This window comes from Myxine glutinosa, chromosome 1 (assembly GCF_964187855.1).
Source record: "Myxine glutinosa chromosome 1, kmMyxGlut1.1, whole genome shotgun sequence".
Lineage (NCBI taxonomy): Eukaryota > Metazoa > Chordata > Myxini > Myxiniformes > Myxinidae > Myxine > Myxine glutinosa.
The window spans coordinates 33,648,869-33,669,724 of NC_136261.1; the positions used below are offsets into that span (position 1 = coordinate 33,648,869).

The 20,856-nt window shown below is 38.9% G+C and overlaps 1 protein-coding gene across 10 annotated transcripts in view; it reads left to right on the forward strand.

Moving 5' to 3' along the window:
* Positions 1-20,856, forward strand: part of LOC137423079 (protein C-ets-1) — a 105,745-nt gene that overhangs the window by 51,880 nt on the left and 33,009 nt on the right. For all 10 annotated transcript variants that reach the window (XM_078770560.1, XM_078770564.1, XM_078770547.1 and 7 more), the window contains exons 6-7: positions 1,817-1,882; positions 5,922-6,023. In XM_078770560.1, coding sequence (XP_078626686.1) covers positions 1,817-1,882; positions 5,922-6,023 — 168 coding nt within the window. The remainder of the gene's footprint in view (positions 1-1,816; positions 1,883-5,921; positions 6,024-20,856) is intronic.

Consider the following 20,856-nt stretch of genomic DNA (forward strand, 5'->3'; position numbering starts at 1 on the left):
CAAAACCGTCCATACTCCTTCCCACATGTCCATTTAGGTCTCCTCCGACCACAACAACTTCTTCATCTTTCACGTTTTCCATCAGCTTCTCTATAGCACACCAGAAGTTGTCCTTCTCTTCATCGTTCCGACCAACCTGCGGAGCATATCCCGAGATGATGTTCACCAAGAGCTTTCCAATCATCATTTTCACCATCATCAACCTTTCACTCACTCTCGTCACACTCACCACACTGTCTACAAACTCCTCAGAAAACAGGACACCAACACCATTCCCGCCCTCCGGGCACCCTTGCCACACAAGCTGCGTGCAATAGTCAGAAATAATAGCAATGACTTGCGTAACCCCCGTGGTAAAAGTGCCACTGAAGAGAATGCCACATAGTTATTTGGGTGGTGCATAAAGAAACAAACGCTGCTTCAATCGCTGAGGACTATCTTCACAATGCCCTTGATTCCTATCAGCTATAAATCATTTTAACTATAGCTTTGGTCATTTTACACTTCAGGGGAAACTTGTACGGAGGGCATGGCAATTGTGAATGTGACAGCTCCGATTATTTATTTGAATTAACATAGCAGTAATTACCAACATGGCGGCTATCATATAGAAATTGTGAGTGGAGTCAGGTGAACAATCCAACCAATTGGTGGAGCTCTGACACACGCACGGACATGTGCACGGGCACACGCACTGCTCCTTTTATAGTGTCGATTTGAAAGGAATGGTCAATTACCAAATATATTTACTTTTTTATGCCCCCGCCGACAAAGTTGCTGGAGGCATTATGTTTTCGGGTTGTCCGTCCATCTGTCCATCCGTACGGTCTAAACCTTGTTTTTCTCAGCAACCATATGTCCAATTGAGACAAAACTTTCAGGGTAGCAGTGACACCCATGCAGAATGTTATGATAATTGTGACGTCATAGGTCACGTGGTATGGCAGCCATCTTGGATTAAAAGCAAATAATAAAAAAATATTTCTCGAAAACCGCCAAATGGAAAAATTTGAAACTTCGCACATTGTCAAGTACTCAAAATGGGGAACAAAAGCATGATAATGATGACATCATAGGTCAAGTGGTATACCAGTCAAAAATGTTTTAATTGAATTCCTTATCTTAAAAATCTGAAATTGCACACACAGGATCTATGACCCATTTGTATGGAAATATTAAATTTATGACATAATCGGTCACCTGGTTTGGCAGCCATATTGGATTGACGGAAAATATTAAATAATTATATCTCTGAAACCACTCACCCTATCGATGCGAAATTTTACAAATATCATCTAACAACACTGTTGCGTATAGTTTGAAAATGATGATGTCATAGGTCATGTGGTTTGGCAGCCATCTTGGTTAGAAAAACGAACCTTATCCGATCAACATGAAACTTCACAAACATGGTCCCCTACACATACATATGCAGAGTGATGGCATCTACCCACTGTGGGACTATGCAGAGGCATATTGGTGACACAGTCACATTGTTGTAGTTTAATGATGTGATTGAGTATGATTTTTTTTGTTTGATGTAAAATCATTTATTTGCTTCCCTCTTCCTTTTCTTCTCTTTACTCTGATCTCTCAACACTATCTCCCTTTTGTCTCCCATCGTCCCTCAATCCCAAAATTTCCCTCCTTCCCTTCCTTTTCTCAATTTTACCACCCCTACCCACTCCCTGTTCTCCTTTTTGAATGTTGTGTACATTCTACCAATCAAATGATTGTTCATGTCCATGTGTTTCTTTGTTGTTTGGTCAAATAAATTAATTTGATTAAATCATACACATTCCCACTTTGCTTACAGAATCAATGGAAACGAATCAGAGAAATGAAGTATTTCACCAGCATTCTGACTCTTTCTACTGTAATGGTAACTACCTACCTCTTCACTTCTGTTTTCACACAATGATGTTGGTAGATGAAGTGGGTGTACTTGGATAAATAAAGGTGGATCATTTACGATATCGTGAAATGTGGTAAGTTCCATCAATATATATATATATATATATATATATATATATATATATATATATATATATATATATATACAGTCACATGAAAAAGTAAGTACACCCCATGTAAAGTTTTGACTTTTTCAACATATTTCAACATACAGCTATTTGATCTTCATTTCAACAATATTGACAGATAAAGGTGATATAATATAACAAATATCATGAAACATTTACATTTTGTAGTCCATTGTACAACTTAAATAAACGAAAATGCAAATTGCGCATGTGGAAAAAGTAAGTACACCCTTGGCTCATAGGTGGTATTGCCCCCTTTGGCAGAAACAACCTCAAGTAGGCGTTTCTTATAACTGTCAACCACTCTACCAGTCTCTCACATCGACTGGGAGAAATTTTTGCCCACTCCTCCATGCAGAATTCTTTCAGCTGTGCGATGTTTGAGGGGTTTCTTGCATGCACAGCTTGTTTCAAATCCCCCCACAACATCTCGATGGGATTTAGATCTGGGCTTTGACTTCGCCATTCCAGAACCCTCCATTTCTTTATTTTCAGCCATTCCTTGGTGGATTTACTGGTATGTTTAGGGTCATTGTCATGTTGCAAAGTCCACCTTCGGTTGAGCTTCAACTTTCCGACAGATGGCCTCACATTATCCTCAAGCACCTTTTGGTGCAATGAAGAATTCATAGTGGATTCTATGATAGTGAGCTGCTCAGGCCCTGATGCAGCAAAGCTGCCCCAAACCATAATATTTCCACCACCATGCTTTACAGTTGGTATCAGGTTATTGTGGTCAAATGCTGTCTTTGGTTTTCGCCAAACATGTCTTCTGGTACTGTGGCCAAATAGCTCTACCATTGACTCATCTGTCCAGAGCACATTGTTCCAGAAGTGCTGGTCTTTGCCTAGGTGTTCATTGGCAAACTTTAGTCTTGCCTTGATGTTCTTTCTGGACAGCAAAGGTTTCCTCCTGGCACACCTCCCATTTAGATCAAAGTTGTGCAGCCTCTTTCTAATGGTAGACTTGTGCATTTTGACATCAACAGTGGCAAGAGCTACTTGTCGGTCCCGTGATGACATTCTGGGGTTATTCGAGACTTCTTTCAGCATCTTGCGGTCTGCTCTCGGGCTGAACTTGCTGGGGCGGCCTGGCCTGAACAAGTTGGCAGTTGTTTGGAATCTTCTCCACTTGTAGATGATCTTCCGAACAGTCGAATGATTGATTTCAAATTGTTTGGAGATATTTTTAAATCCCTTCCCAGACTCGTAGGCACAGTGGTGTAGTCTATGTGATACGCAGGTATACGCCGTATACCCACTAGGAAAGGTCCAGGATTTCCGTATACCCACTTAAAAATGCACGAGGATACGTAACAATATAGTTTCATGACAGAACTTTCACACTTTCATTCATAAAATGCGCTATATAAATAACTTTCATTCATAAAATGCACTATATGAATAAAATTTGATTTGATTTGATAAAATTCACCCCGTCTGTGTTAAGAAGCACTGACTAATGGCATTGGGGCTTCCGTGACCTGTGACCCGGATCTGACGTCACCTACCAAGGAACAACCACACAGTTGCTTAGCGGTCATTCTCGGCGTGAAAATAATGTGAATCAATAAAGGAGAAAACGAAACGAAAAGATGAAACGAAAGCACACTCAAACGACACTCTTTGAGTGTTTTCGCAAGCCTCCTCCTGAAGCTACTGCCGCTTCGGGTGACACTGACGTTACAGAAACTAGAAAAAGAGCCAGATGAGGCTGATGCTATCCTAACGTTACGCGGTAACGTTACAGAAACTGAGCCCGATGCTATCACCCTACCTGGTAAGTGAAAGTAGCATAGTTATCATTAACATAACTCAGTAGGCATCTATAACCTTCTTTCTGAAGGCCTCAGAGAGCTCTTTTGATCGAGGCATGGTGACGCCGCACACTTCAACAACAAAGAGCAAACCAAACTAAATGTCTGAGGTTTAAATAAGACAAGTTCCTCCAAGATCCTCTCTAACGACGTTCTAATCATTTGCACCTGAGCTGGTGCACCTGATTCTAATTTTAGGTATTTGAAGTAGTGATAAATGTAGGGGTGTACTTACTTTTTCCACATGCGAAATTTGCATTTATGTTTATTTAAATTATACAATGGACTACAAAATGTGAATGTTTCATGATATTTGTTGTATTATATCACCTTTATCTATCAATATTGTTGAAATGAAGATCAAATAGCTGTATGTTGGAATATGTTGAAAAAGTTAAAACTTTACATGGGGTGTACTTACTTTTTCACGTGACTGTATATATGTATATAATAATAATAATAATAATGCATTTATTTTATATAGCGCTTTTCAGGAAGCCCAAAGACACTTTGACAGAGTGCAAAACATAATGCATAGCAAAACATAAAAACAATTGCAAAAAAAGAAGAATCAATAGGGAAATATTCAAAGCACAAAGGAGGGAGAAGGAGAGGAGATAGTCAGGGGTTAGAGGAAACAGCGAAGGAGTCGAGCAGGTGAAGCCAGGAGCAGAGCCGGGACCATGCAGAGGGCAGACAGGAGCGAAGAGACGAGCACGAGGCCAAGGTTGAGGAGGCAAAGCGGCAAATGCAGCGGCAAACGACCGCCGCCGCTAATCAAGATCACGGCGGCAAACCGCCACCACCGCCGCTGCAAACAATGGGCACAACCCACGAGAGTGAGCCCGAGGAAACAGCGAAGGAGCCGAGCAGGTGAAGCCAGGAGCAGCAGAGCAGAGCCGGGACCGTGCAGAGGGCAGACTCAATGGCCAAAAATCCGCCACGACCACCAGGAAAGCAAGATACGGACAATGGTCCAGTCAGAGAAGCAGCGAGCAAGTGACGCCAGCGTCCTCTCACGACCGGACCGGAAACGGAAATGAGCTGAAATATACCAGCCGAAAGCACCCGGCATTGCCCGGGTTCTTTTTGAATGAATTTCCTACTATAATTCAGCTTTTACTCGCGGCCGTAGAAGATTGACTACAATAATTCAGCTCAGCTTTTAATTGCGAAATGGGCCCAGCCCGGCCGATGCAGCCTCAATTGGTCTCGCCACCTCGCCTATAACCTTACCGGGGGCCCGTCCCGACATTTTTGGTTCTTTTTGAATGAATTTACTACTATAATTCAGCTTTTACACGCGGCCGTAGAAGATTAGCTGCTATAATTCAGCTCAGCTTTTAATTGTGAAATGGGCCCAGCCCGGCCGAGGTCCGACCCTAGCTTAAAACCTTCCCGGGGCTTTCACCGTTCAGGAGATTAGCTTGCGCAGACAAACAAACAAACAAACAAAAACTTTATTTTATATATATAGAAGAAGATAAATTTTTTTAAATGTAAGCAAAGTGAATTTTCTATAAAATGTGGTTAACAAAGTATCATTCTCATAACAGTGAAGAATACACAATTCCTCATGTGTATTTTGTATTGTACTATACAGTACTCTTATGGACAGGATGGTACAGCGGTGACTCACTTGCTCATGAGCTGTCCAGTCTTGTTGTGGTTCTCGGCCCGACTCCAAACTATCAGATCAGGACTTCAGACGCAGGAGGTTGCATCGCAAAGTCCTCCGTCCCTCAGATGGACGTTAGGCTAGGTGCCTTTCACTTATGCCGGCATTATTCAGTGGATGTTGAAGAACTGGCGTTATCTTTTGATATGATGAAGAGTCGGTTGGTTATCACCAGCAGCCTGGATTTTCTCGACAACCCAGACTTGCGCGAAAGGTGTAACGAGTATTCCAAGTACACCCATCGCCCTTCCCCCAAAAGAGTTGGCGGAGGTGGAATGAAACGGGCTGAAAGAAGACGTCAATTTTGCATATCATTCCCCAAAAAAATTTTTTGGCCTCTTATTCTTTTTCTTTTTTTCTTCTTCTTCTTTTCTTTCCATACAGAATCTTTCAGTAACCTGTTGAAGAGTGAAGATATCTGTATGCCGAGTCCTGATTTGCAGGACAAATACTTTGCTGACACAGCATCTTCAAGTGTTCACTCTGGTAATGAGAATTTATACCTACATGCTATAACGTGGTAGGATAGTATCTTAGAAGTCAAGAAAATCAGTACAACTTGTATAGAATTGTTTTTTTGTTCCCAGATATTATTATCTGTGAATCGATACATACATGTGGTGTAAGATGCATCTATAATCAATAAATCATGGATTCTAAATATAATAACTTGCAGTAGAGCAGGAGTCACAGGTGGGTTCTGCTGGTGAACACCACAGGCCTCTTCGGCCAGAGGTGTAGCGTAATACAGCGTAGTATGACCGGAGACCTGAAGAGCAACTTGCAAAACTCAGTTTCAACCAAGATGGACGCTGCCAAGGATTTAAAATGGCTGCCAATAAGCGCAAAATCTGATAGGACAAGGGAACATAATATACGCGAGAAATGGTGGAGAACCCCACTTACAACTAAAGTCATTAAAAATGATATCAGATATTCAATTGAGGGTCCTGACCTACTTTAAATGCTTTAAGGGACGGCCATCTTGGACCCTTGATACATTATGTGAAAGGAAATGGATAATAATTGATGCATCAGGATAAACACAGTATAACTGTACTGTAGAGTATAACAATCATTTGAAATGCTTTCAATAGATGATGTAATGAAGAATTTGTGCCTGCTTATGATTGTTTATGGTTCCCTACCACGATATACACTGAAGAAGAAGAAGGTTTATGACTTTTTACTCCTGTGGGTTACAACGTCTGTGTAAGCAACAATAAGCCACAAACACTTTAACCGCACCGTGATAAAACAGAGAACGAGCAGCTCCCTTAGGGAACGATCTAGCTCTGGCAAAATCACATGACGAGCCATTATGTTTGGTCACATGACCCTCACCCATGAGCAACAGTGATGCGCCACTGGAATTATGACTGAGTTACATCAGTATGGGAAATTGAACTTTTTAACCCACCGAGAAAGTGCTAACCATCTGCCAGTGAGTGGTTTAGCAGAGCTTTATGTATTTAACCCCTGTCTGTCTGTTTGTCTGTGAACAATATATCTCAAAAAGTTGTGAATGGATTGTGTTTTAACCCCTGTCTGTCTGTTTGTCTGTGAACAAGATATCTCAAAAATATGTGAATGGATTGTGTTTTCACCCCTGTCTGTCTGTTTGTCTGTGAACACGATATCTCAAAAAGTTGTGAATGGATTGTGTTTTCACCCCTGTCTGTCTGTTTGTCTGTGAACAAGATATCTCAAAAATATGTGAATGGATTGTGTTTTCACCCCTGTCTGTCTGTTTGTCTGTGAACACGATATCTCAAGAAGTTGTGAATGGAATGTGTTTTAACCCCTGTCTGTCTGTTTGTCTGTGAACACGATATCTCAAAAAGTTGTGAATGGATTGTGTTTTCACCCCTGTCTGTCTGTTTGTCTGTGAACAAGATATCTCAAAAATATGTGAATGGATTGTGTTTTCACCCCTGTCTGTCTGTTTGTCTGTGAACACGATATCTCAATAAGTTGTGAATGGAATGTGTTTTCACCCCTGTCTGTCTGTTTGTCTGTGAACAATATATCTCAAAAAGTTGTGAATGGGTTGTGTTTTCACCCCTGTCTGTCTGTTTGTCTGTGAACAATATATCTCAAAAAGTTGTGAATGGATTGTTTTCACCCCTGTCTCTCTGTTTGTCTGTGAACAAGATATCTCAAAAAGTTGTGAATGGATTGTTTTCACCCCTGTCTCTCTGTTTGTCTGTGAACAAGATATCTCAAAAAGTTGTGAATGGATTGTGTTTTAACCCCTGTCTGTCTGTTTGTCTGTGAACAATATATCTCAAAAAGTTGTGAATGGATTGTGTTTTCACCCCTGTCTGTCTGTTTGTCTGTGAACAATATATCTCAAAAAGTTGTGAATGGATTGTGTTTTCACCCCTGTCTGTCTGTTTGTCTGTGAACAATATATCTCAAAAAGTTGTGAATGGATTGTGTTTTAACCCCTATCTGTCTGTTTGTCTGTGAACAAGATATCTCAAAAAAGTTGTGAATGGATTGTTTTCACCCCTGTCTCTCTGTTTGTCTGTGAACAAGATATCTCAAAAAGTTGTGAATGGATTGTGTTTTCACCCCTGTCTGTCTGTTTGTCTGTGAACAAGATATCTCAAAAAGTTGTGAATGGATTGTGTTTTCACCCCTGTCTCTCTGTTTGTCTGTGAACAAGATATCTCAAAAAGTTGTGAATGGATTGTTTTCACCCCTGTCTCTCTGTTTTTCTGTGAACAATATATCTCAAAAAGTTGTGAATGGAATGTGTTTTAACCCCTGTCTGTCTGTTTGTCTGTGAACAAGATATCTCAAAAAGTTATGAATGGATTGTTTTCACCCCTGTCTCTCTGTTTTTCTGTGAACAATATATCTCAAAAAGTTGTGAATGGAATGTGTTTTAACCCCTGTCTGTCTGTTTTTCTGTGAACAAGATATCTCAAAAAGTTGTGAATGGATTGTTTTCACCCCTGTCTCTCTGTTTGTCTGTGAACAATATATCTCAAAAAGTTGTGAATGGATTGTGTTTTAACCCCTGTCTGTCTGTTTGTCTGTGAACAATATATCTCAAAAAGTTGTGAATGGATTGTGTTTTAACCCCTGTCTGTCTGTTTGTCTGTGAACAATATATCTCAAAAAGTTGTGAATGGATTGTTTTCACCCCTGTCTGTCTGTTTGTCTGTGAACAAGATATCTCAAAACGTTGTGAATGGAATGTGTTTTCACCCCTGTCTCTCTGTTTGTCTGTGAACAAGATATCTCAAAAAGTTGTGAATGGATTGTGTTTTAACCCCTGTCTGCTGTTTGTCTGTGAACAATATATCTCAAAAAGTTGTGAATGGATTGTGTTTTCACCCCTGTCTGTCTGTTTGTCTGTGAACACGATATCTCAAAAAGTTGTGAATGGGTTGTGTTTTCACCCCTGTCTGTCTGTTTGTCTGTGAACAATATATCTCAAAAAGTTGTGAATGGATTGTTTTCACCCCTGTCTCTCTGTTTGTCTGTGAACAAGATATCTCAAAAAGTTGTGAATGGATTGTGTTTTAACCCCTGTCTGTCTGTTTGTCTGTGAACAATATATCTCAAAAAGTTGTGAATGGATTGTGTTTTCACCCCTGTCTGTCTGTTTGTCTGTGAACAATATATCTCAAAAAGTTGTGAATGGATTGTGTTTTCACCCCTGTCTGTCTGTTTGTCTGTGAACAATATATCTCAAAAAGTTGTGAATGGATTGTGTTTTAACCCCTGTCTGTCTGTTTGTCTGTGAACAATATATCTCAAAAAGTTGTGAATGGATTGTGTTTTCACCCCTGTCTGTCTGTTTGTCTGTGAACAAGATATCTCAAAAAAGTTGTGAATGGATTGTTTTCACCCCTGTCTCTCTGTTTGTCTGTGAACAAGATATCTCAAAAAGTTGTGAATGGATTGTGTTTTAACCCCTGTCTGTCTGTTTTTCTGTGAACAAGATATCTCAAAAAGTTGTGAATGGATTGTTTTCACCCCTGTCTCTCTGTTTGTCTGTGAACAAGATATCTCAAAAAGTTGTGAATGGATTGTGTTTTAACCCCTGTCTGTCTGTTTGTCTGTGAACACGATATCTCAAAAAGTTGTGAATGGATTGTGTTTTCACCCCTGTCTCTCTGTTTGTCTGTGAACAAGATATCTCAAAAAGTTGTGAATGGATTGTGTTTTCACCCCTGTCTGTCTGTTTTTCTGTGAACAAGATATCTCAAAAAGTTGTGAATGGATTGTTTTCACCCCTGTCTCTCTGTTTGTCTGTGAACAAGATATCTCAAAAAGTTGTGAATGGATTGTGTTTTAACCCCTGTCTGTCTGTTTGTCTGTGAACAATATATCTCAAAAAGTTGTGAATGGATTGTGTTTTCACCCCTGTCTGTCTGTTTGTCTGTGAACACGATATCTCAAAAAGTTGTGAATGGATTGTGTTTTCACCCCTGTCTGTCTGTTTGTCTGTGAACACGATATCTCAATAAGTTGTGAATGGAATGTGTTTTCACCCCTGTCTGTCTGTTTGTCTGTGAACAATATATCTCAAAAAGTTGTGAATGGATGGTGTTTTAACCCCTGTCTATCTGTTTGTCTGTGAACAAGATATCTCAAAAAGTTGTGAATGGATTGTGTTTTCACCCCGTCTCTCTGTTTGTCTGTGAACAAGACATCTCAAAAAGTTGTGAATGGATTGTGTTTTCACCCCTGTCTGTCTGTTTGTCTGTGAATAAGACATCTCAAAAAGTTGTGAATGGATTGTGTTTTCACCCCTGTCTGCTGTTTGTCTGTGAACAAGATATCTCAAAAAGTTGTGAATGGATTGTGTTTTCACCCCTGTCTGTCTGTTTGTCTGTGAACACGATATCTCAAAAAGTTGTGAATGGAATGTGTTTTAACCCCTGTCTGTCTGTTTGTCTGTGAACAAGATATCTCAAAAAAGTTGTGAATGGATGGTGTTTTAACCCCTGTCTGTCTGTTTGTCTGTGAACAAGATATCTCAAAAAGTTGTGAATGGATGGTGTTTTAACCCCTGTCTGTCTGTTTGTCTGTGAACAAGATATCTCAAAAAGTTGTGAATGGAATGTGTTTTAACCCCTGTCTGTCTGTTTGTCTGTGAACAAGATATCTCAAAAAAGTTGTGAATGGATTGTGTTTTAACCCCTGTCTGTCTGTTTGTCTGTGAACAATATATCTCAAAAAGTTGTGAATGGAATGTGTTTTAACCCCTGTCTGTCTGTTTGTCTGTGAACAAGATATCTCAAAAAGATGTGAATGGAATGTGTTTTAACCCCTGTCTGTCTGTTTGTCTGTGAACAAGACATCTCAAAAATATGTGAATGGAATGTGTTTTAACCCCTGTCTGTCTGTTTGTCTGTGAACAAGATATCTCAAAAAGCTGTGAATGGAATGTGTTTTAACCCCTGTCTGTCTGTTTGTCTGTGAACAAGATATCTCAAAAAGTTGTGAATGGATTGTGTTTTCACCCCTGTCTGTCTGTTTGTCTGTGAACAAGATATCTCAAAAAGTTGTGAATGGATTGTGTTTTAACCCCTGTCTGTCTGTTTGTCTGTGAACAATATATCTCAAAAAGTTGTGAATGGAATGTGTTTTAACCCCTGTCTGTCTGTTTGTCTGTGAACAAGATATCTCAAAAAGATGTGAATGGAATGTGTTTTAACCCCTGTCTGTCTGTTTGTCTGTGAACAAGACATCTCAAAAATATGTGAATGGAATGTGTTTTAACCCCTGTCTGTCTGTTTGTCTGTGAACAAGATATCTCAAAAAGATGTGAATGGAATGTGTTTTAACCCCTGTCTGTCTGTTTGTCTGTGAACAAGATATCTCAAAAAGTTGTGAATGGATTGTGTTTTCACCCCTGTCTGTCTGTTTGTCTGTGAACACGATATCTCAAAAGGTTGTGAATGGATTGTGTTTTCACCCCTGTCTGTCTGTTTGTCTGTGAACACGATATCTCAATAAGTTGTGAATGGAATGTGTTTTCACCCCTGTCTGTCTGTTTGTCTGTGAACAAGATATCTCAAAAAGTTGTGAATGGATTGTGTTTTAACCCCTGTCTGTCTGTGAACAAGATATCTCAAAAAGTTGTGAATGGATTGTGTTTTCACCCCTGTCTCTCTGTTTGTCTGTGAACAAGACATCTCAAAAAGATGTGAATGGAATGTGTTTTAACCCGTCTGTCTGTTTGTCTGTGAACAAGATATCTCAAAAATATGTGAATGGATTGTGTTTTCACCCCTGTCTGTCTGTTTGTCTGTGAACACGATATCTCAATAAGTTGTGAATGGAATGTGTTTTCACCCCTGTCTGTCTGTTTGTCTGTGAACAAGATATCTCAAAAAGTTGTGAATGGGTTGTGTTTTCACCCCTGTCTGTCTGTTTGTCTGTGAACAAGATATCTCAAAAAGTTGTGAATGGATTGTGTTTTCACCCCTGTCTCTCTGTTTGTCTGTGAACAAGATATCTCAAAAAGTTGTGAATGGATTGTGTTTTAACCCCTGTCTGTCTGTGAACAAGATATCTCAAAAAGTTGTGAATGGATTGTGTTTTCACCCCTGTCTGTCTGTTTGTCTGTGAACACGATATCTCAAAAGGTTGTGAATGGATTGTGTTTTCACCCCTGTCTGTCTGTTTGTCTGTGAACACGATATCTCAATAAGTTGTGAATGGAATGTGTTTTCACCCCTGTCTGTCTGTTTGTCTGTGAACAAGATATCTCAAAAAGTTGTGAATGGATTGTGTTTTAACCCCTGTCTGTCTGTGAACAAGATATCTCAAAAAGTTGTGAATGGATTGTGTTTTCACCCCTGTCTCTCTGTTTGTCTGTGAACAAGACATCTCAAAAAGATGTGAATGGAATGTGTTTTAACCCGTCTGTCTGTTTGTCTGTGAACAAGATATCTCAAAAATATGTGAATGGATTGTGTTTTCACCCCTGTCTGTCTGTTTGTCTGTGAACACGATATCTCAATAAGTTGTGAATGGAATGTGTTTTCACCCCTGTCTGTCTGTTTGTCTGTGAACAATATATCTCAAAAAGTTGTGAATGGGTTGTGTTTTCACCCCTGTCTGTCTGTTTGTCTGTGAACAAGATATCTCAAAAAGTTGTGAATGGATTGTGTTTTCACCCCTGTCTCTCTGTTTGTCTGTGAACAAGATATCTCAAAAAGTTGTGAATGGATTGTGTTTTAACCCCTGTCTGTCTGTGAACAAGATATCTCAAAAAGTTGTGAATGGATTGTGTTTTCACCCCTGTCTCTCTGTTTGTCTGTGAACAAGACATCTCAAAAAGATGTGAATGGAATGTGTTTTAACCCGTCTGTCTGTTTGTCTGTGAACAAGATATCTCAAAAATATGTGAATGGATTGTGTTTTCACCCCTGTCTGTCTGTTTGTCTGTGAACACGATATCTCAATAAGTTGTGAATGGAATGTGTTTTCACCCCTGTCTGTCTGTTTGTCTGTGAACAAGATATCTCAAAAAAGTTGTGAATGGATGGTGTTTTAACCCCTGTCTGTCTGTTTGTCTGTGAACAAGATATCTCAAAAAGTTGTGAATGGATGGTGTTTTAACCCCTGTCTGTCTGTTTGTCTGTGAACAAGATATCTCAAAAAGTTGTGAATGGAATGTGTTTTAACCCCTGTCTGTCTGTTTGTCTGTGAACAAGATATCTCAAAAAAGTTGTGAATGGATTGTGTTTTAACCCCTGTCTGTCTGTTTGTCTGTGAACAATATATCTCAAAAAGTTGTGAATGGAATGTGTTTTAACCCCTGTCTGTCTGTTTGTCTGTGAACAAGATATCTCAAAAAAGTTGTGAATGGATTGTGTTTTAACCCCTGTCTGTCTGTTTGTCTGTGAACAATATATCTCAAAAAGTTGTGAATGGAATGTGTTTTAACCCCTGTCTGTCTGTTTGTCTGTGAACAAGATATCTCAAAAAGATGTGAATGGAATGTGTTTTAACCCCTGTCTGTCTGTTTGTCTGTGAACAAGACATCTCAAAAATATGTGAATGGAATGTGTTTTAACCCCTGTCTGTCTGTTTGTCTGTGAACAAGATATCTCAAAAAAGTTGTGAATGGATGGTGTTTTAACCCCTGTCTGTCTGTTTGTCTGTGAACAAGATATCTCAAAAAGTTGTGAATGGATGGTGTTTTAACCCCTGTCTGTCTGTTTGTCTGTGAACAAGATATCTCAAAAAGTTGTGAATGGAATGTGTTTTAACCCCTGTCTGTCTGTTTGTCTGTGAACAAGATATCTCAAAAAAGTTGTGAATGGATTGTGTTTTAACCCCTGTCTGTCTGTTTGTCTGTGAACAATATATCTCAAAAAGTTGTGAATGGAATGTGTTTTAACCCCTGTCTGTCTGTTTGTCTGTGAACAAGATATCTCAAAAAGATGTGAATGGAATGTGTTTTAACCCCTGTCTGTCTGTTTGTCTGTGAACAAGACATCTCAAAAATATGTGAATGGAATGTGTTTTAACCCCTGTCTGTCTGTTTGTCTGTGAACAAGATATCTCAAAAAGTTGTGAATGGATGGTGTTTTAACCCCTGTCTGTCTGTTTGTCTGTGAACAAGATATCTCAAAAAGTTGTGAATGGAATGTGTTTTAACCCCTGTCTGTCTGTTTGTCTGTGAACAAGATATCTCAAAAAAGTTGTGAATGGATTGTGTTTTAACCCCTGTCTGTCTGTTTGTCTGTGAACAATATATCTCAAAAAGTTGTGAATGGATTGTGTTTTCACCCCTGTCTGTCTGTTTGTCTGTGAACACGATATCTCAAAAAGTTGTGAATGGAATGTGTTTTAACCCCTGTCTGTCTGTTTGTCTGTGAACAAGATATCTCAAAAAAGTTGTGAATGGATGGTGTTTTAACCCCTGTCTGTCTGTTTGTCTGTGAACAAGATATCTCGAAAAGTTGTGAATGGATGGTGTTTTAACCCCTGTCTGTCTGTTTGTCTGTGAACAAGATATCTCAAAAAGTTGTGAATGGAATGTGTTTTAACCCCTGTCTGTCTGTTTGTCTGTGAACAAGATATCTCAAAAAAGTTGTGAATGGATTGTGTTTTAACCCCTGTCTGTCTGTTTGTCTGTGAACAATATATCTCAAAAAGTTGTGAATGGAATGTGTTTTAACCCCTGTCTGTCTGTTTGTCTGTGAACAAGATATCTCAAAAAGATGTGAATGGAATGTGTTTTAACCCCTGTCTGTCTGTTTGTCTGTGAACAAGACATCTCAAAAATATGTGAATGGAATGTGTTTTAACCCCTGTCTGTCTGTTTGTCTGTGAACAAGATATCTCAAAAAGCTGTGAATGGAATGTGTTTTAACCCCTGTCTGTCTGTTTGTCTGTGAACAAGATATCTCAAAAAGTTGTGAATGGATTGTGTTTTCACCCCTGTCTGTCTGTTTGTCTGTGAACAAGATATCTCAAAAAGTTGTGAATGGATTGTGTTTTAACCCCTGTCTGTCTGTTTGTCTGTGAACAATATATCTCAAAAAGTTGTGAATGGAATGTGTTTTAACCCCTGTCTGTCTGTTTGTCTGTGAACAAGATATCTCAAAAAGATGTGAATGGAATGTGTTTTAACCCCTGTCTGTCTGTTTGTCTGTGAACAAGACATCTCAAAAATATGTGAATGGAATGTGTTTTAACCCCTGTCTGTCTGTTTGTCTGTGAACAAGATATCTCAAAAAGATGTGAATGGAATGTGTTTTAACCCCTGTCTGTCTGTTTGTCTGTGAACAAGATATCTCAAAAAGTTGTGAATGGATTGTGTTTTCACCCCTGTCTGTCTGTTTGTCTGTGAACAAGATATCTCAAAAGGTTGTGAATGGATTGTGTTTTCACCCCTGTCTGTCTGTTTGTCTGTGAACAATATATCTCAAAAAGTTGTGAATGGATTGTGTTTTAACCCCTGTCTGTCTGTTTGTCTGTGAACAATATATCTCAAAAAGATGTGAATGGAATGTGTTTTAACCCCTGTCTGTCTGTTTGTCTGTGAACACGATATCTCAAAAGGTTGTGAATGGATTGTGTTTTCACCCCTGTCTGTCTGTTTGTCTGTGAACACGATATCTCAATAAGTTGTGAATGGAATGTGTTTTCACCCCTGTCTGTCTGTTTGTCTGTGAACAAGATATCTCAAAAAGTTGTGAATGGATTGTGTTTTAACCCCTGTCTGTCTGTGAACAAGATATCTCAAAAAGTTGTGAATGGATTGTGTTTTCACCCCTGTCTCTCTGTTTGTCTGTGAACAAGACATCTCAAAAAGATGTGAATGGAATGTGTTTTAACCCGTCTGTCTGTTTGTCTGTGAACAAGATATCTCAAAAATATGTGAATGGATTGTGTTTTCACCCCTGTCTGTCTGTTTGTCTGTGAACACGATATCTCAATAAGTTGTGAATGGAATGTGTTTTCACCCCTGTCTGTCTGTTTGTCTGTGAACAATATATCTCAAAAAGTTGTGAATGGGTTGTGTTTTCACCCCTGTCTGTCTGTTTGTCTGTGAACAAGATATCTCAAAAAGTTGTGAATGGATTGTGTTTTCACCCCTGTCTCTCTGTTTGTCTGTGAACAAGATATCTCAAAAAGTTGTGAATGGATTGTGTTTTAACCCCTGTCTGTCTGTGAACAAGATATCTCAAAAAGTTGTGAATGGATTGTGTTTTCACCCCTGTCTCTCTGTTTGTCTGTGAACAAGACATCTCAAAAAGATGTGAATGGAATGTGTTTTAACCCGTCTGTCTGTTTGTCTGTGAACAAGATATCTCAAAAATATGTGAATGGATTGTGTTTTCACCCCTGTCTGTCTGTTTGTCTGTGAACACGATATCTCAATAAGTTGTGAATGGAATGTGTTTTCACCCCTGTCTGTCTGTTTGTCTGTGAACAATATATCTCAAAAAGTTGTGAATGGGTTGTGTTTTCACCCCTGTCTGTCTGTTTGTCTGTGAACAAGATATCTCAAAAAGTTGTGAATGGATTGTGTTTTCACCCCTGTCTCTCTGTTTGTCTGTGAACAAGATATCTCAAAAAGTTGTGAATGGATTGTGTTTTAACCCCTGTCTGTCTGTTTGTCTGTGAACAATATATCTCAAAAAGTTGTGAATGGATTGTGTTTTCACCCCTGTCTGTCTGTTTGTCTGTGAACACGATATCTCAAAAAGTTGTGAATGGATTGTGTTTTCACCCCTGTCTGTCTGTTTGTCTGTGAACAAGATATCTAAAAAATATGTGAATGGATTGTGTTTTCACCCCTGTCTGTCTGTTTGTCTGTGAACACGATATCTCAATAAGTTGTGAATGGAATGTGTTTTCACCCCTGTCTGTCTGTTTGTCTGTGAACAATATATCTCAAAAAGTTGTGAATGGGTTGTGTTTTCACCCCTGTCTGTCTGTTTGTCTGTCAACAATATATCTCAAAAAGTTGTGAATGGATTGTTTTCACCCCTGTCTCTCTGTTTGTCTGTGAACAAGATATCTCAAAAAGTTGTGAATGGATTGTTTTCACCCCTGTCTCTCTGTTTGTCTGTGAACAAGATATCTCAAAAAGTTGTGAATGGATTGTGTTTTAACCCCTGTCTGTCTGTTTGTCTGTGAACACGATATCTCAAAAAGTTGTGAATGGATTGTGTTTTCACCCCTGTCTGTCTGTTTGTCTGTGAACAAGATATCTCAAAAATATGTGAATGGATTGTGTTTTCACCCCTGTCTGTCTGTTTGTCTGTGAACACGATATCTCAATAAGTTGTGAATGGAATGTGTTTTCACCCCTGTCTGTCTGTTTGTCTGTGAACAATATATCTCAAAAAGTTGTGAATGGGTTGTGTTTTCACCCCTGTCTGTCTGTTTGTCTGTGAACAATATATCTCAAAAAGTTGTGAATGGATTGTTTTCACCCCTGTCTCTCTGTTTGTCTGTGAACAAGATATCTCAAAAAGTTGTGAATGGATTGTTTTCACCCCTGTCTCTCTGTTTGTCTGTGAACAAGATATCTCAAAAAGTTGTGAATGGATTGTGTTTTAACCCCTGTCTGTCTGTTTGTCTGTGAACAATATATCTCAAAAAGTTGTGAATGGATTGTGTTTTCACCCCTGTCTGTCTGTTTGTCTGTGAACAATATATCTCAAAAAGTTGTGAATGGATTGTGTTTTCACCCCTGTCTGTCTGTTTGTCTGTGAACAATATATCTCAAAAAGTTGTGAATGGATTGTGTTTTAACCCCTGTCTGTCTGTTTGTCTGTGAACAAGATATCTCAAAAAAGTTGTGAATGGATTGTTTTCACCCCTGTCTCTCTGTTTGTCTGTGAACAAGATATCTCAAAAAGTTGTGAATGGATTGTGTTTTCACCCCGTCTCTCTGTTTGTCTGTGAACAAGATATCTCAAAAAGTTGTGAATGGATTGTTTTCACCCCTGTCTCTCTGTTTTTCTGTGAACAATATATCTCAAAAAGTTGTGAATGGAATGTGTTTTAACCCCTGTCTGTCTGTTTGTCTGTGAACAAGATATCTCAAAAAGTTGTGAATCGATTGTTTTCACCCCTGTCTCTCTGTTTTTCTGTGAACAATATATCTCAAAAAGTTGTGAATGGAATGTGTTTTAACCCCTGTCTGTCTGTTTTTCTGTGAACAAGATATCTCAAAAAGTTGTGAATGGATTGTTTTCACCCCTGTCTCTCTGTTTGTCTGTGAACACGATATCTCAAAAAGTTGTGAATGGATTGTGTTTTAACCCCTGTCTGCTGTTTGTCTGTGAACAATATATCTCAAAAAGTTGTGAATGGATTGTGTTTTCACCCCTGTCTGTCTGTTTGTCTGTGAACAAGATATCTCAAAAAGTTGTGAATGGATTGTGTTTTAACCCCTGTCTGCTGTTTGTCTGTGAACAATATATCTCAAAAAGTTGTGAATGGATTGTGTTTTCACCCCTGTCTGTCTGTTTGTCTGTGAACACGATATCTCAAAAAGTTGTGAATGGGTTGTGTTTTCACCCCTGTCTGTCTGTTTGTCTGTGAACAATATATCTCAAAAAGTTGTGAATGGATTGTTTTCACCCCTGTCTCTCTGTTTGTCTGTGAACAAGATATCTCAAAAAGTTGTGAATGGATTGTGTTTTAACCCCTGTCTGTCTGTTTGTCTGTGAACAATATATCTCAAAAAGTTGTGAATGGATTGTGTTTTCACCCCTGTCTGTCTGTTTGTCTGTGAACAATATATCTCAAAAAGTTGTGAATGGATTGTGTTTTAACCCCTGTCTGTCTGTTTGTCTGTGAACAATATATCTCAAAAAGTTGTGAATGGATTGTGTTTTCACCCCTGTCTGTCTGTTTGTCTGTGAACAAGATATCTCAAAAAAGTTGTGAATGGATTGTTTTCACCCCTGTCTCTCTGTTTGTCTGTGAACAAGATATCTCAAAAAGTTGTGAATGGATTGTGTTTTCACCCCTGTCTGTCTGTTTGTCTGTGAACAAGATATCTCAAAAAGTTGTGAATGGATTGTTTTCACCCCTGTCTCTCTGTTTGTCTGTGAACAAGATATCTCAAAAAGTTGTGAATGGATTGTTTTCACCCCTGTCTCTCTGTTTGTCTGTGAACACGATATCTCAATAAGTTGTGAATGGAATGTGTTTTCACCCCTGTCTCTCTGTTTGTCTGTGAACAAGATATCTCAAAAAGTTGTGAATGGATTGTGTTTTCACCCCTGTCTGTCTGTTTTTCTGTGAACAAGATATCTCAAAAAGTTGTGAATGGATTGTTTTCACCCCTGTCTCTCTGTTTGTCTGTGAACAAGATATCTCAAAAAGTTGTGAATGGATTGTGTTTTAACCCCTGTCTGTCTGTTTGTCTGTGAACAATATATCTCAAAAAGTTGTGAATGGATTGTGTTTTCACCCCTGTCTGTCTGTTTGTCTGTGAACAATATATCTCAAAAAGTTGTGAATGGATTGTGTTTTAACCCCTGTCTGTCTGTTTGTCTGTGAACAATATATCTCAAAAAGTTGTGAATGGATTGTGTTTTCACCCCTGTCTGTCTGTTTGTCTGTGAACAAGATATCTCAAAAAAGTTGTGAATGGATTGTTTTCACCCCTGTCTCTCTGTTTGTCTGTGAACAAGATATCTCAAAAAGTTGTGAATGGATTGTGTTTTCACCCCTGTCTGTCTGTTTGTCTGTGAACAAGATATCTCAAAAAGTTGTGAATGGATTGTTTTCACCCCTGTCTCTCTGTTTGTCTGTGAACAAGATATCTCAAAAAGTTGTGAATGGATTGTTTTCACCCCTGTCTCTCTGTTTGTCTGTGAACACGATATCTCAATAAGTTGTGAATGGAATGTGTTTTCACCCCTGTCTCTCTGTTTGTCTGTGAACAAGATATCTCAAAAAGTTGTGAATGGATTGTGTTTTCACCCCTGTCTGTCTGTTTTTCTGTGAACAAGATATCTCAAAAAGTTGTGAATGGATTGTTTTCACCCCTGTCTCTCTGTTTGTCTGTGAACAAGATATCTCAAAAAGTTGTGAATGGATTGTGTTTTCACCCCTGTCTGTCTGTTTTTCTGTGAACAAGATATCTCAAAAAGTTGTGAATGGATTGTTTTCACCCCTGTCTCTCTGTTTGTCTGTGAACAAGATATCTCAAAAAGTTGTGAATGGATTGTGTTTTAACCCCTGTCTGTCTGTTTGTCTGTGAACACGATATCTCAAAAAGTTGTGAATGGATTGTGTTTTCACCCCTGTCTCTCTGTTTGTCTGTGAACAAGATATCTCAAAAAGTTGTGAATGGATTGTGTTTTCACCCCTGTCTGTCTGTTTTTCTGTGAACAAGATATCTCAAAAAGTTGTGAATGGATTGTTTTCACCCCTGTCTCTCTGTTTGTCTGTGAACAAGATATCTCAAAAAGTTGTGAATGGATTGTGTTTTCACCCCTGTCTGTCTGTTTTTCTGTGAACAAGATATCTCAAAAAGTTGTGAATGGATTGTTTTCACCCCTGTCTCTCTGTTTGTCTGTGAACAAGATATCTCAAAAAGTTGTGAATGGATTGTGTTTTAACCCCTGTCTGTCTGTTTGTCTGTGAACAATATATCTCAAAAAGTTGTGAATGGATTGTGTTTTCACCCCTGTCTGTCTGTTTGTCTGTGAACACGATATCTCAAAAAGTTGTGAATGGATTGTGTTTTCACCCCTGTCTGTCTGTTTGTCTGTGAACACGATATCTCAATAAGTTGTGAATGGAATGTGTTTTCACCCCTGTCTGTCTGTTTGTCTGTGAACAATATATCTCAAAAAGT